We start from the raw sequence: 15,814 nt of genomic DNA on the forward strand, positions 1-15,814 counted from the left end.
CATGACCCAGAAGCCTGTGACCAATACCAAGGCTCTTAGATGTGACACGAATTTGAATTATAAGTTGTGTGAAAGCCAAAACTGCAGTTTGAGGAAGGATGGGAGCAATGAGCTTCTAAAGTTAGCTTGTGTTCATCCTGGTCTCAGAGTTTTTATATTTTGAGCTCACAGGAGCTTAATCTGGTTAGCGCTAAGTAGAAAGGGGGAGGAAATGGGGTCAATAGCCCCCAAACGCATCCTAGTGGTCTCGGGGTCCACGGCCCTTCCTGATCCCTAACGCTCAGTGGGCCTCCGTGGCCAGCTCCCAACACATGGATGTGCAAGCTACGACTCCACTGGACCCTCGGGTGCTTGATGCCATGCTCTCTTACCTTGTCAACTACTATGGGAACCCACACTCCCGGACGCATGCTTATGGCTGAGAGAGTGAGGCAGCCATGGAGCATGCTCGCCAGCAAGTAGCATCTCTCATTGGAGCTGATCCTCGTGAGGTCATTTTTATTAGTGGCGCGATCAAATCTAACAACATAGCAATTAAGGGGATGGCCAGGTTCTATAGATCACGGAAAAAGCACTTGATCACCACCCTGACAGAACACACATGTGTCTTGGACTCTTGCCGTTCACTGGAAGCTGAGGGCTTTCAGGTTACTTACCTCCAAGTACAGAAGAGTGGGATCATCGACCTGAAGGAACTCGAGGCTGCGATCCAGGAAGACACTAGCCTGGTCTAGTCATGACTGTGAACAATGAAATTGGAGTGAAGCAGCCTATTGCAGAAATAGGGCAGATTTGCAATTCCAGAAAGGTGTATTTCCATACGAATGCAGCCCGGGCTGTTGGAAAAATCCCACTTGATGTCAACGACATGAAAATCGATCTCATGAGTATCAGTGGTCACAAAATCTATGGTCTGAAAGGAGTTGGTGCCATTTACATCCTTTGCCGGCCCCGTGTGCGTGTGGAGGTCCTGCAGAGTAGAGGGAGGCAAGAGCAGGGTATGCGGTCTGGGACAGTACCCATACCCTTAGTGGTGGGGTTGGGGGCTGCGTGTGAGGTGGCACAGCAAGCGATGGAGTATGACCATAAGCGGATCTCAAAGTTAGCAGAGCGGCTGATACAGAAAATAATGAAGAGCCTTCCAGATGTGGTGATGAATGGAGACCCCAAGCACCACTACCCTGGCTATCAATCTCTCATTTGCCTATGTGGAAGGAGAGAGTCTGCTGATGGCACTGAAGGATGTCACCTTATCCTCGGGGAGTACCTGCACCTCTGCGCCCTTGGAGCCCTCTTATGTCCTTAGAGCAATTGGCACTGATGAGGATTTAGCACATTCTTCCATCAGGTTTGGCGTCGGCCGCTTCACTACAGAGGAGGAAGCGGACTATACAGTGGAGAAATGCATTCAGCATGTGAAGCGTCTCCAAGAAATGAGCCCTCTCTGGGAGGTGGTTCAGGATGGCATTGACCTCAAGAGTATAAAGTGGACCCAACACTAGAAGAATGGGCCCCTGACTCATCAACCCACATATAGCCATGCCCCTTGTTATGCCCAATGGATGCTCCAGAATTGGTGTAGGCCAGTTGTTTTCAACATCAACCCACTTCTATGACAGAAACACAAGGAAACTATCTTTCCCCAGCTTCAGGTCCTCTGGTGGGGAACACTCTCCATTTCTCTCCAGGAGTTTTTCTGTCCTCTTACAATGTGTGGACATTTTCATCCTGAAGCAATAGAAACACTTGTTATGATATTGCTGCTGGACATCTCTGTGTCCTTGGTGGGGAGAGCAAGAGGAACCAGAAGAAGGTTCTTTGTTCAGGGACCCCGGCTCTACAAGGAGGACATTTGAGTCATCACTTTCTGCTACTCAACTGGACTGGCTTCTTCAACAATTACATAATCAACTACAATTGAATGTTTTTTGTATCTCCAAAGATATCTCTTCATTGACTGTAGACTGAACAGCGAGTTTCTTAGAAGGCTTGTCTCCTTTCTACTCTTTTCTTTCCTTTATTTTCACCTAATGCAGTTATAAATATTTATATGACTCCACCCATCAAAAAATATTCATAAAAAATATTGGTCTGTGCATTCTTTTCCTGTGGTGTCTTAGTCTGGTTTTGGTATCAGGGTAATGCTGGCCTCATAGAAGGAGCTTGGGATGGTTCCCTCTTTAATTACATAGAAGAGTTTGAGGAGGATTGATGTTTCTTCGTTAAATATTTAATAGGATTCTCTAGTGAAGCTATCTGGTCCAGGGTTTCTCTTTGCTGGGAAGTTTTTGATTACTGGTTCAATATCCTTACTACTAATAGGTCTGTTTGGAATTTGTATTTCTTTAAGATTTGTTCTTAGTAGGTTGAGTGTTTCTGAGAATTTATCCATTTCTTCTAAGTCATCCAAGTTACTGGTATTTAATGATTCATAGTATTTGTTTATAATCCTTTTGATATCTGTGACATGAGTTTAATGCCCCCTCTTTCATTTCTTTTTTTGTGTGTGTGTTGGAGTCTCACTCTGTTGCCCAGACTGGAGTGCAGTGGCATGCTCCGGGCCACCACAGCCTCGACCTGCTGGGCTCTGGCGATCCTTCCGCCTCAGCCTTCCAAGTAGCTGGAACTATGGGTGTGTGCTACCCGGCTTGGCTAATTTTTTTCATTTATTGTAGAGACGAAGTCTCATCAAGTTACCCAGGTGGGTCTCGAACCCGGGGGCTCAGGCAATCCACTTGCCTCAGCCTCTCAAAGTGCTGGGATTACAGACTGAGCCACCGAGCCTGAACCCCCTCTTTCATTTCTAATTTTAACTATTTAAATCTTCTGTCTTTTTTTCTTAGTCTAGCTAAGGGCTTCACAATTTTATTGATCTTGTAGCAAACAAACAAACAAAACAGAATAAAAATAAAAAACCCCTCTTTTTTGTTAGGCTCTTTTTCCTATTATTTTTCTATCCTTGATGCCATTTATCTCTATTTTAATCTTTATTGTTTTCTTCCTTTTGCTAACTTTGGGTTTAGTTTGTTCTTTTCTAGCTCCTTGAGAGGTAAGTTTAGATTGTTAATTTGAGATCTTTCCTCTTTTGTAATGGAAGTGTTTACTGTCATAAATTTCCCTCGTCCTACTGCCTTCACTGTAGTTCATAAGTTTTAGTATGTTGTATTTTATTTTCATTTATCTCCAGATATTTTCTAAGTTCCCTTGTCATTGCTTCTTTGGTTCATTGGTTATTTAAAAATCTGGTGTTTATTTTTTACATTTGTATAGTTTCCTGTTCTTCTTCTGCTATTAATTTCTAGTTTTATTCCATTGTGATTAGAGTACATACTTTGAATGATTTCAGTCTTCCTAAATTTGTTAAGACATGTTTTTTGGCTTAACATGTTGTCTTTCTTGGAGAATGTTCCATGTGCCCTTGAGAAGAATGTATATTCGGTTATTATTGGGTGAAGTGTTGGGTCGTATGTTTGTTAGGTCCAACTGGTCTATAGTGTTTTTCAAGTTTTCTGTTTCCTTATTGATCTTCAGCCTGATCATTCTATTCATTATTAAAAGCTGGATAACTGAAGATTCCTGCTGTTATTGTGTTGCTGTCTACTTCTCCCTTCAGTTCTGATGATGTTTACTTCACATATTTGAAAGTTCTAATGTTAGCTGCATATATATTTGTAATTATTATATCCTCCTTGTGAAGTGACTTTTTTGTCATTAAATGATACTCTTTTTTTTGTCTCTTTGTTTTTGTCTTAAAATTTATTTTATCTAAGTATAGCCACCCCTGTTCTTTATAGATTCCCATTTGTATGGAATATATTTTTAACCCTTTAACATTTAGCTATTTGTGTTCTTGGAACCTAAGTAAGTCTTTTGTAAAAAGCGTAGATTTTAGACCTTGTTTAAAAAAAAAAAAAATCTAGCCGGGCTCAGTGGCTCAGCCTGTAATCCCGCGCCTTGGGAGGCTGAGGTGAGTGGATTGCCTGAGCCTGCGGGTTCGAGGTCCGCCTGGGCAATTTGGTGAGACCTCATCTCTACAATAAATCAAAAAAATTAGCCGGGCGTGGTAGCGCGCACCTGTAGTTCCAGCTACTTGGAAGGCTGAGGCGGAAGGATCGCCAGAGCCCAGCAGGTCGAGGCTGCGGTGACTGGGAGAGGCCACTGCACTCCAGTCTGGACAACAGAGTGAGACTCCAACTCAAAAAAAAAAAAAAAAAATCTGTCCAGCCAACCTATGTCTTTTAAATGGCATGTTTAATCAATTTACATTTAAAGTAACTATTGATAGGAAAGGAGTTACTGCTACCATTTTGCCAATTGTTTTCTGTACCTTGTGTAGCTGCTTTGTTCTTCGTTTCTTCTTTTACTGCCTTCTTTGGTGTTTTGTTGATTTTTTGTAGTGATATGTTTTGATTCTCATCTCATTTCTCTTCGTGTGTGTTCTATAGATATTTTCTTTGTTGTTACCACTGCAACTATGTAAAACATCTTAAGTTATAACAAACTAAGACTGATTAACAACTTGACTTCAATCATGTCTAAAAATTCTACACCTTTACATCTCTGCCGCCACTTTGCTATTGATGACACATATTACTTTTTTTATATTATGTATTTATTAACATAGACTTATAACTACTTTTATGCTTTTTAAGAATCCAATACCAGGCCAGGCTTGGTGATTCAGCCCGTAATTCCAGCACTTTGGGAGGCTGAGGCAAGTGGATTGCCTGAGCCTGAGGGTTTGAGACCAGCCTGAGCAACTTGGCGAGACCTCATCTCTACAATAAATAAATTTGAAAGAAAATTAGCCGGGTGTGGTAGCACATACCTGTAGTTCCAGCTACTTGGAAGGCTGAGGTGGAAGGATCACCTGAGTCCAGCAGGTCAACGCTGGGGTGGCAGTGAACATGCCACTGTACCCCAGCTTGGATGACAGTGAGACTCCAACTCAAAAAAAAAAAAAAAAATCAAACTAGCCGGGTGTGATAGCGCGCACCTGTAGTACCAGCTACTTGGAAGACTGAGGCGGAAGGATCACCAAAGCCCAGCAGGTCGAGGCTTCAGTGACTGGGAGCAGCCCTGCACTCCAGTCTGGGTGACAGGGTGAGACTCCAACTAAAAAAAAAAAAAATCTGCCCATAATTTAATAGGAACTTCCTTGTACCTGATCAGTCACTTTTCCCTTGCTGTTCTTTTTGTTCATGACTTTTTAACAGTTTAATTATGATGTGTCTTGGTGTAGGTCTCTTTATATGTATTCTAGTTGGTGTTCTTTAAGCTTTTTTAATTTGAATGTCTAGTCTTTCCTTCATAGTTTGAATGTTTTCAGCAATTATTTCTTCAAATAATCGCTTTGCCCCTTTTTTAAATTCTCCTTCTGTGACTCTTATAATGCGTATTTTGTTCTGCTAGATAGTGTCCCAGAACTCCCTTAGATTCTCCTTATATTCCTTCATTCTTCCTTCTTTTTGTGCTTCTGCTTTGGTAATTTCAAAAGTCCTATCTGAGTTCACTGATTCTTTCTTCTGTCTAGTCAAGTCTGCTGTTGAGCCCACTAGTGAATTTTTCAATTCAGTTATTGTATTCTTCAGTGCAGAGTTTCTCTTTTGTTATTCTTTATAGTTTTTATTTCTGTTGATATTCTCTTTTGTTCATGAAATTTTTTTCTGTTTTCATTAAGTTGTCTATCTGTGCTCTCATTTAATTCCATTGAGCATCCTTATAACAGTAATTTTAAAATCTATTTCTGGTAATTCTTATACCATTGTTTCTTCAGGGTTCATATCTGAAGATTTAATTTGTTTGTTTAAACATGCCATATTTTCTGTTTCTTTGTATAGTTTGTTATGTTGTTGTTGTTGTAGTTGGGATATCAGCATTTGAAAAACCAGTCACCTCTCTGAGACTTTGTAATCTGATTTTGTATAGGGGATATTGTCTTTATTCTTTCCAGCTAGAGATTCTGAAGACCTCTTAAGCCTTTTCTTGGAACGTGCTCTCTTTGGACTTGTGCAAAGTATTTTTTGTGCTCAAAAGAGAATGAAGCTAGAAATTAACAACAAAGAAAAACTGGAAAGATTCACAAATATGTGGAAATTAAACAATGCATTATTAAATAAGCAATGGATCTAAGAAGAAATCATATGGGAGATTAGAAAATATCTCGAGGCAGCTGAGCATAAAAACACAGCATAACAAAACATGTGGGATGCAGCAGAAGCAGTGCTAAGATGGAAATTCTAACTTTAAATACATTAAAAAAGAAGAAAGATCCCAAATCAGCATCTTAAGGAAGCAGAAAAAGAAAAATCTAAAACCAATCATAGCAGGAGAAGAAAATAAAGATTAGAATAGATATAAGTAGGATAGAGATATAAGTAGAATAGAGAAATCAATCTAACCAAAAGTTTATTCTTGAAAAGATCAGCAAACTTGATAAAACTTTAGCTAACTTGGCTAAGAAAAAAGAGAAATAACTCAAATAATTAAAATCAGAAAGAGAAGAGGGAACATTACTGACTTTATAGAAATGAAAGAATTATGACAGAGTACTACTGACAATTATATACCAAAAGATTGGATGAGTAGATAAAATGAACGAATTCCCCAAAACAAACAAACTACCAAGACTGAATCATGAGAAATAGAAAACCTGAATAGAGCTATAACTGTTAAGGAGATTGAATCAGTAATAAAAAACTACCAGAGAAAAGAAATCTCAGAACAAGATGACTTCAATAATGAATTCTTCCAAACACTTAAAGAAGATTCATCACAGCTGGGCTTGGTGGCTCAGCCTGTAATCCCGTGCCTTTGGGAGGCTGAGGTGAGTGGATTGCCTGAGCCCCCGGGTTCGAGACCCGCCTGGGCAGGCAAGACCTCATCTCTACAATAAATAAAAAAATTAGCTGGGCGTGGTAGCACACGCCTGTAATTCCGGCTACTCGGAAGGCTGAGGGGGAAGGATCGCCGGAGCCCGGCAGGTCGAGGCTGCAGTGGCCGGGAGCGGCCACTGCACTCCAGTCTGGGTGACAGAGTGAGACTCCAACTTAAAAAAAAAAAAAAGAAGATTCATCACTAACCTCTCTTAAACTCTTGCAAAAAAATAGAATAAAAGGAGACATTTTCTAACTCACTTTTTTGAGGCCAACATTACCCTAATACCAAAGCCAGGCAAGAACTCAACAAGAAAACTCAGACCAATATTCCCTATAAATATTGATGCAAAACTTCTCAATAAAATACTAACAAATTGAATCCAACAGTAAGTCAGAAGTCTCATACAACATAACCAAACAGGATTTATATGGAATGCAATAATGGTTCAACATACAAAAATCAATCAGTGTAATACATTAACAGAGTGAAAAAAAGATATGATCATCTCAATTGATTAAGAAAAGGCATTTGACAAAATCCAGTACCTATGATTGCTAATTTTGTGTGTTAACTTGACTGAGCCATGAGGCATTCAGATATTGGTTAAACATTATTCTGGGTGGCCAGGTGTGGTGACTTATGCCTATAATCCCAGCATTTTGGGAGACTGGGGGGAGAGGATTGCCTGAGCCCACAGGTTCGAGACCAGCCTGGGCAACTTACATGTTATACTTCAGTCACCTTTGAAGTACTCTCCATTTCATGTAGTACACCTATTTAGATGCTTTTTCCACTGCTCAAAACAGTTTTTGAACTCATCGATTTTTTTTTGTTTTAAGTTGGAGTCTCACTCTGTTGCCCAGGGTGGAGTGCAGTGGTACACTCATGGCCACACCAGTGTCAACCTGCTGGGCTCCAGCGATACTTCCACTTTCAAGAAGCCAGAACTACAGGTGTGCACTACTGTGCCCTGCTACTTTTTGATTTATTGTAGAGATGTGGTCTCGCCAAGATGCCCGGGCTGGTTTTGAACCCGCAAGCTCAGGTAAATTCACTCACCTCAGCCTCCCAAAGTGCTGAGATTACAGTCCGAACTTGGCCTGAACTCATCAGTTTTGATACCTTTTAGTGCTTCTGCCATTTTTTGTTCAAATTCTTCCACACCGGCAAAATGTTTCCCTTTGAGGACTTTTCTCATCCTGGGAAACAAAAGTCACTTGGGGTGAGATTGAGTGAAATGACATGAGGTCATGCTGGTTTAAGTTAAAAACTACTGAACACTCATCTTGATGTGGGAATGTGTGCTTGTAAATCACCCATCATGAAACAGGCAAATGCATTGAAAGAATCTACACACACACACACACACACACACACACACCCCTGAAGTAGAATGCAGCTTCTCACAACAACATTAGCTGGTACACTGATGCCAGTGGGCTCCTGGAACACTTACTTAATGGGGAAACCATCCTCCAAAAGATAATTCCAGGTTTTTTTGGTCCCCTCCCTTGTATAAGACAACTATAATTATATGGAAGCACAAAAGAGCCTGAATAGCTAAAGTTATCTTCAGAAAAAGAACAAAGCTGAAGGCATCACACTCCCAGACTTTAAACTTTACTGCAAGGATATAGTAACCAACACAGCATGTTACTGATACAAAAATAAACACATAGACCAATAGGACAGGACAGAGGCTTTGGAAATAAAGCCATTGACCTTCAACCAACGCATCTTTGACAAAGCCATCAATAGCAAACATTGGAGAAAGGAAACCATATTTAGCAAATGGGACTGGGAAAACTGGCTAATCACACGCAGTAGAATGAAACCGGGCTCCTACCTATCACCATATACAAAAATTAACTCAAAATGGATCAATGACTTAAATATAAAACCTCAAACTATAAGAATCTTAGAAGAAAACATAGGGAACACATTTCTGGACACTGGAGTAGGCAATGAATTCATGGCCAAGTCCAAGAGCAAATGCAACAAAAGCTAAGATAGACAAGTGGGACCTTATCAAACTGAAAAGTTTTTGCACAGCAAAAGAAATCATCAAGAGAGCAAAGAGAAAACTCACAAACTGGGAAAAAATATTTGCAAGTTATGCATCCTGGTCTAACATCCAAGATCTATAAGGAACTCAATGAATTGACAGGAAAAAATGTAAAAACCTAATAATCCCATTAAGAAGTAGGCAAAGAAGAAGGACAAAATTATGAACTTTGCAGCAGCTTGGATGGATTTAGAGTCTATCATATTCAGTGATCTATCACATAAACAAATAACTGAGTACCACATGTTCTCACTCATAAGTGCATCCTGAACATTTATCCCAATACTACAAGAAAAGAATTGGCAGTAGCGAGACACTGCCAGGGGAGGTAGGGGGCACATAACATCAATAAGGGTACATGATCCCAAACCAGGCAAAGTGAGGATCAGTGGGAGACCTAAACTTCACCTGTATGTAGACCACTTATGTACCCAACCCTGACTTTTAAAAAAAAGAAATAATAATTTTGAAAAGTGTGCAAAGGACATGAAAGACACTTCTCAATGCAAGACATACAAGAAGCCAACAAACATATGAAAAAAATGCTTAGCTTCACAAATCATCAGAGAAACGTAAATCAAAACTACAGTAAGATACCAACTCATACCAGTCAAGATGGCTATCATTAAAAAGTCCAAAAACAGGTCAAGTGTGGTGGCTCCTGCCTGTAATCCCAGGATTTGGGGAGGTGGAGATGAGAGGATTGCCTGAACTCAGGAGTTTGAGACCACCCTGAGCAATATGGTGAGGCCTTGTCTCTACAAAACATCAAAAAATTAGCTTGGCATGGTAGCTTATGCCTGTGATTCCAGTTACTTGAAAGGCTGAGGCAGATCACCTGCCAGCAGGTGTAGGCTGCAGTGGCTGTAAGCATGTCACTGCACTCTAGCCTGAGTGACAGAGTGAGACTCCGACTCAAAAAAAAAAAAAAAAGTACAAAAATAACAAAGGCTGCAAAGAAAAGGGGACGTTGGTACATTATTGGTGGTAATGTAGGCTAATTCAACCTTTGTGGCAAGCAGTGTGGTGATTTCTTAAATAACTAAAAATTGAGGTACCATTTGACCCAGCAGTCCCACTCCTGGGAATATACCCAGAGGAACATTAATCACTCTACCAAAAAGACACCTGCGCACATATACTTATTGATGCACTATTCACAATAGCAAGAGCATGAAACCAACTCAAATGTCCATCAGAAGTGAGCTGGGAAAAGGAAATTCGGTACATCTACTCAATGAAATATTGCACATAAAAAAAGAACAAAATCATGTTCTTTGCACCATGGAGGCAGCTGGAGACAATCATTCTAATTGAATTATTACAGAGAGAGAAAAAAAAAATCTAGGCCGGGCTGGGTGGCTCAGCACTTTGGGAGGCCAAGGCAAGTGGATTGTCTGAGCCTGCGGGTTCGAGACGGGCCCGGGCAACTTGGCGAGACCTCGTCTCTACAATAAAATTTTAAAAAATAGCCGGGCGTGGTAGCACACACCTGTAGTTCCGGCTACTCGGAAGGCTGAGGGGGAAGGATTGCTGGAGCCCAGCAGGTTGACGCTGGAGTGGCCATGAGCGTGTGTGCCAATGTACTCTAGCCTGGGTGAAGGAGTCAGAATCCAACTCAAGAAAACAAACAGAAAAACAAACAAAAACCACTGGATACTGCATTTCCTCTTTCATAAGTGGACACTAATTGGGCATGTAGTACAAAGGTGGGAACAACAGATGCTGGGCACTGCTAAGGTAGCAGTCCCTTGTCTACTACTGGGGGGAAAAGGCTTGCTAGAAGCCCAAACCTTGCCTTCACACAATTTACTTAGATAGCAAATCCTCACATGTACCCCACGACACTAAAATATTTTTTAAAAAAAAATACAGTGTACTATGGGCATAAAGACAGATATATAATATAGGATAATAAAATAGAATAGAAGCCTGGCTTGGTGGCTCAGCCTGTAATCCCGCACCCTGGGAGGCTGAGGTGAGTGGACTGCCTGAGCCCGCGGGTTTGAGACCCACCTGGGCAACTTGGTGAGACCTCATCTCTACAATAAATCAAAAAATCAGCCGGGTGTGGTAGCGCGCGCCTGTAGTTCCAGCTACTTGGAAGGCTGAGGCGGAAGGATCGCTGGAACCCAGCAGGTCGAGGCTGTGGTGACCGGGAGTGGCCACTGCACTCCAGTCTGGGAGACAGAGTGAGACTCCAACTCAAAAAATAAATAAAATAAAATAAAATAAAATAAAATAAAATAAAATAAAATAAAATAAAATAAAATAGAGAGCCTGAAAATGAACCCTTGTGTGTATGTATATACATAGCCAAACCGTTTTCAACAGGATGCTAAGACCACACAATGTGGATAGGACAGTCTCTTCAACAAACGATCTTTGGTGTAAAGGAAAATAAAAATCAATCCCAGGAAGCCCAAACTTATTATGCCAGCTGAGAGTTAAGCTTGAAGACCAAGTCATGCAACACTACCATCCTTTCCCCAAATGGATAGCTGTTCTATTGCAAACTTGTGTCAAAGAGTTATACATTAGCCAGACCCCTACAAGAAGGCAAAAGGCATCTCCAGATGACTGCACTCACAAATGGCTCATAGGTATTCTTAGCTGGCCCTTATGCTTTTTAAGATGTATATCCTCCCATAAAACAAAAGCATGTCAACTGTCACTTTAGCTCTGCAACCTCAATCTAATTCCTAAAACTAAAGTCTGTTAAATTTCACACTGACAATGTTGGTTACAAGTTTATCTTCCCACATACAGAACAAGGACAGGATGAGATCAATTGTTCCTCCATCTACCCTGAGACATCCACATAATTGACTCTCCCTTTACTCCGCTTTCTCTAAAGCTTCACATTATCTAATGCATAACATAGAGCTACTTAGGGCACTAAAGTTTCACAAAAATTTAACCATTTGCCTCTGCCAACCTCCCTTCTTACATGTTTTCTCCCCTCTTAAAAAATGTATCAATACTGAGCCTTCTCCATAGAGGTCACAGACATTTCTATAACTTTTGTTTTCCTAGGCATACCTTCAAGCTCTGGTTCAATAAACCTCCACTGATTAAGACTTTTGTCTCAGTCTCTCATTGGGGCTGACATTGGTCAACTGGATATTCACATGGAAAAGAATAAACTTGGACCCTTACCTTACATCACATACACTAGTTCAAAATTAATTAATGACGTAACCCTAAGACCTAAAACTTTAAAACTCATAGAAGAAAGCATAGGGGAAAAACTTCAGGACATTGGTTTCTTGGATATGTAGGAGAATGAACCCCAAAGGTTCTTAGATGGGATGAACCTACTACAAAATACAGATTAACAAGAGAAAAACAAAAAAGTGTATTTGCATGTATATTTCATATATACATGGGAGACACCTAGAGGATGGGTAGTTCTCTTTGAATTCTAGCTTATACAGCATTTTCAACAAAGAATAGGACATTTTTAGAGACGTGACAAGCCAAAGGAAAAGAATTTTGAGTCTTGTGTGTGCCTGTAATTCCGGCTACTCGGAAGGCTGAGGCGGAAGGATCGCCGGAGCCCAGCAGGTCGAGGCTGCGTGACAGAGTGAGACTCCCACTCAAAAAATAAAAATAAAAAATTTTGAGTCTTTATGGGTGGCAACTTGGGGGGGAAGGCAAATAGATGGCAAATAAAAGCTAGTTAATAAAGTTCTTGTATCATATCCTGATAATAAGAGTCTAAAGTTGTCTTCAGTGGTTAACCTTTGTTCTCTCTGATAGACAGGGGACAGACAGGAGAACTTTTTTCTTTGTAAATCTAGGTCCTGTTTTAGGCAAATAGAGGAAGGGCAGAGAGCATTTCTGGATCTGCTTCATCTTAATTGCCTTTAGCTCAAAGATTCTTCATATTTTGGGGTGGCATGTTCTGATCTTCTACACATATGATACAAAAACGCAGGGAACAAAATAGATAAATAGACTACCTCCAACTTTAAAACTTTTGTACATCAAAGGAAACAACAGAATGAAAGGGCAATTTGTGGAATAAAATAATTGCAAATCATATATCTGATAAGAGACAAATATCTAGAATGTATAAGGAACTTCTTCCACTCAACAACAAAAAGACAAATAACCAGATTTTAAAATGGGCAATGGGCCTTGAAAGGATATAACATGGATTTAATATACCCAATGAGCAGCCATTATTTTTTTCTGAGTAGGAGTCTCACAAAGTCACCCAGACTGGAGTGCAGTGGTACATGGTCACCACAGCCTCGACCTGCTGGGCTCCTAAGACCCTTCCGCCTTAGTCTTCCAAGTAGCTGAAACTACAGGCACACGCTACCGTGCCTGGCTAATTTTTTAAAATTTTTATTTATTGTAGAGACATCTTGCTAAGCTGCCCGGGTGGGTCTCGAACCCACAGGCTCAGGCAATCCTCTCACCTGGGTCTCCCAAAGTGCTGGGATTACACGTTGAGCCACTGAGCCTGACCATGAGCAGCCATTTTAACATTGCCTATATCATGTTTTTCTAGCAGTTCACTTTACCCTCTAATCACTAGCCAAGGATGGAATCGGTTTCTTAGAGGTAGCTACTGATAATTGTTTTACAAACCCCTCCCCCCAGTTTGTGTTGTACTAATTAGTTTTTCTGTTTCAAATATTTGGCTCCACATATTAGACCCACGTTAACCTAATCAGCCCTTTGTGACCTCAGCGACACAGACCCTACCACCATGGTGAGATAGAAAAAAAAAAACAGGAATTAAGCAGGAAAGCTGACCTCGAGGGTCTTATCTTAAGTAAGCAACTGCTTGCCATCTCTGCTTCTGTAAGTGCGCTGTAAGTAAGCAGCTACATGCCATTTTCCTTAACTGCAATCTCTACTTCTGTAAACACACTTTATTACACCTCATACGGAAACGTCCATAAAAATGTCTGCTTCAATGCTTGTTGTAAAAGTAGAAGTAACCGTTCCTGGTCCCAACTTTAAAATTGTAAACCCACCAATGGCAAACCCATGTATGTTGTAACTAAAAAGCTCTATAAAAGCAACTTGAAACTGAGGGTCGGGGCTCAGGTTTGGGGAGGTTTCTCCACCTGAGACTTCCAGAATAAACACCTTCAATTCTTCTCTCAGTCTCTGGTGGCTGTTCTGAGTGCATTCATTCCTGTTCCCGGTGAGTTGCTGCAGTTGCTGCAGTAACAATGGCAGCAATCATTTGACTAACCCAATCATGACCTGCTGTCCATCACCTAATGTCAGTACCTGCGCTTACTTGCTCCTTCTTGATGATGTGGAACAGACCACCACCCAATCATCCTAACGACCTTCCCCCGTCAAAGGGAAGGATTAAAAGGATTTAATCCCGAGCAGCCAGTCACCATTGCCTTGCTGAGCTACATGTGGCCATATGCTCTTTGAGCTATGGCTGCCACCATGTTTCCTAAGCTTTGGTCCTCTCCCCTTTCTTGGGGAGGTGAACCTCTCTCTCTCTCTCTCTCTCTCTCCCCCCCCATCCTCCCTTCCCTCCCCCAATTTACTTTCTAAATAAACTATATTTTCTAATCTAACTTCTGACAATTTTTTGCATCTTTCACATGGCACCAAATCTCACACCAGTCATCTATACCCCCGGCGGGTCTGACTTAACATTCTGGAGCACCTGCTGGGAGTGTGACCTAATAGACTTGAATATATATTTCTCTAAATAAGATATTCAAATGCTCTATGCTCTATAGCACATAAAAAGATAGTCAACGTCAGTAATCATTAGGAAAATGAAAATCAAAACCACAATAGAGGTAGAGGTGGAAGTGACCCAAATGGATGCGAGGTAATTGTCCAGGCATAGATTTCTTTCCCGCCATTCCTGGCTTCTTTCTGCCCCATCCCTGAGGGACCAGCCCCTAGTCAAGGCTGGTCTCTGCAGGATATGCAGATTCCCAGTAATGAGTCACAGATGCAGGTATCCAGAAGAGCTGAGAACAATGTGGGTCACACCCTAACTCACTGAAATTGTAAGCACCATATAGCAATTTGAATAATTAGCTTGCTTGATTCTAAAACTGCTTGATGTACCGTCCTGAGGTGCGGATTCTTTCTTCACTGCTGCCCACCATTGATGCCTCCTGTAAATTCTAATAACCCGATGCCTTTCCCTCTGGACCTCTGGGTGACTTCTTGGGAACAAGTAAAAAACTTTATGCTTAAGACCTCTCAAATTTGGGGCTACGACATTATAATGAGATATTTACCTCACACTCATCAGGATGGCCACTATAAAAAAATAGAAAATAACGTGTTGGCAAGAATGTGGAAAAAATTTGAACTTTTTTTCTCTCTCTTTTTTTTGGAGTTGGAGTTCCACTCTGTGGCTGGAGTACAATGGCATGCTCACAGCCACCCGAGCATCGTCCTACTGGGCTCTGGCGATCCAGCTAATTTTTTATTTATTGTAGAGACGAGGTCTCACCATGTTGTCCAGGCTGGTCTCGAACCCGCGGGCTCAGGCAATCCTCTGGCCTTGGTCTCCCAAAGTGCTGGGATTACAGGCTTGAGTCACTGCACCTGACCAAAAAATTGGAACTCTTATGTGCTTTTGGTGTGAATGTAATATTGTGCAACCATTATGGAAAACAGTACGAAAATTCCACAAAAAAATTACAAATAGAATTATCAATCAATTCCACTCTGGATACTTATCTGAAAGAATCTTTGCCCACCCATGTCCATCACAGCATTATTCATAATGGCTAGAGGTGGAAGTGACCCAAATGTCTATCAACAGATGAATGGATAATGAAAATATGGTATCTACATGAAAGGAGGGACCGTGAGAAACTTAGAAAAAACTTAGTCCACATATTGCCTCAGCACAAC

General features: G+C 41.0%; 1 protein-coding gene across 1 annotated transcript; it reads left to right on the top strand.

Annotated features, from left to right (window-relative positions):
• Positions 1 to 311: 311 nt before the first annotated feature.
• Positions 312 to 1,518, top strand: LOC103253591 (cysteine desulfurase, mitochondrial-like). The gene is given in 3 exon segments (XM_008051850.2): positions 312 to 729; positions 732 to 1,185; positions 1,187 to 1,518. Coding segments are annotated over 3 exon segments (1,188 nt in total). The 3' UTR covers positions 1,503 to 1,518.
• The last annotated feature ends 14,296 nt before the right edge of the window (positions 1,519 to 15,814 follow it).

The sequence above is a fragment of the Carlito syrichta genome, unplaced genomic scaffold, assembly GCF_000164805.1.
Source record: "Carlito syrichta isolate Samal-C Ts95f unplaced genomic scaffold, Tarsius_syrichta-2.0.1 Scaffold239038, whole genome shotgun sequence".
In the NCBI taxonomy this organism is placed as follows: Eukaryota; Metazoa; Chordata; class Mammalia; order Primates; family Tarsiidae; genus Carlito; species Carlito syrichta.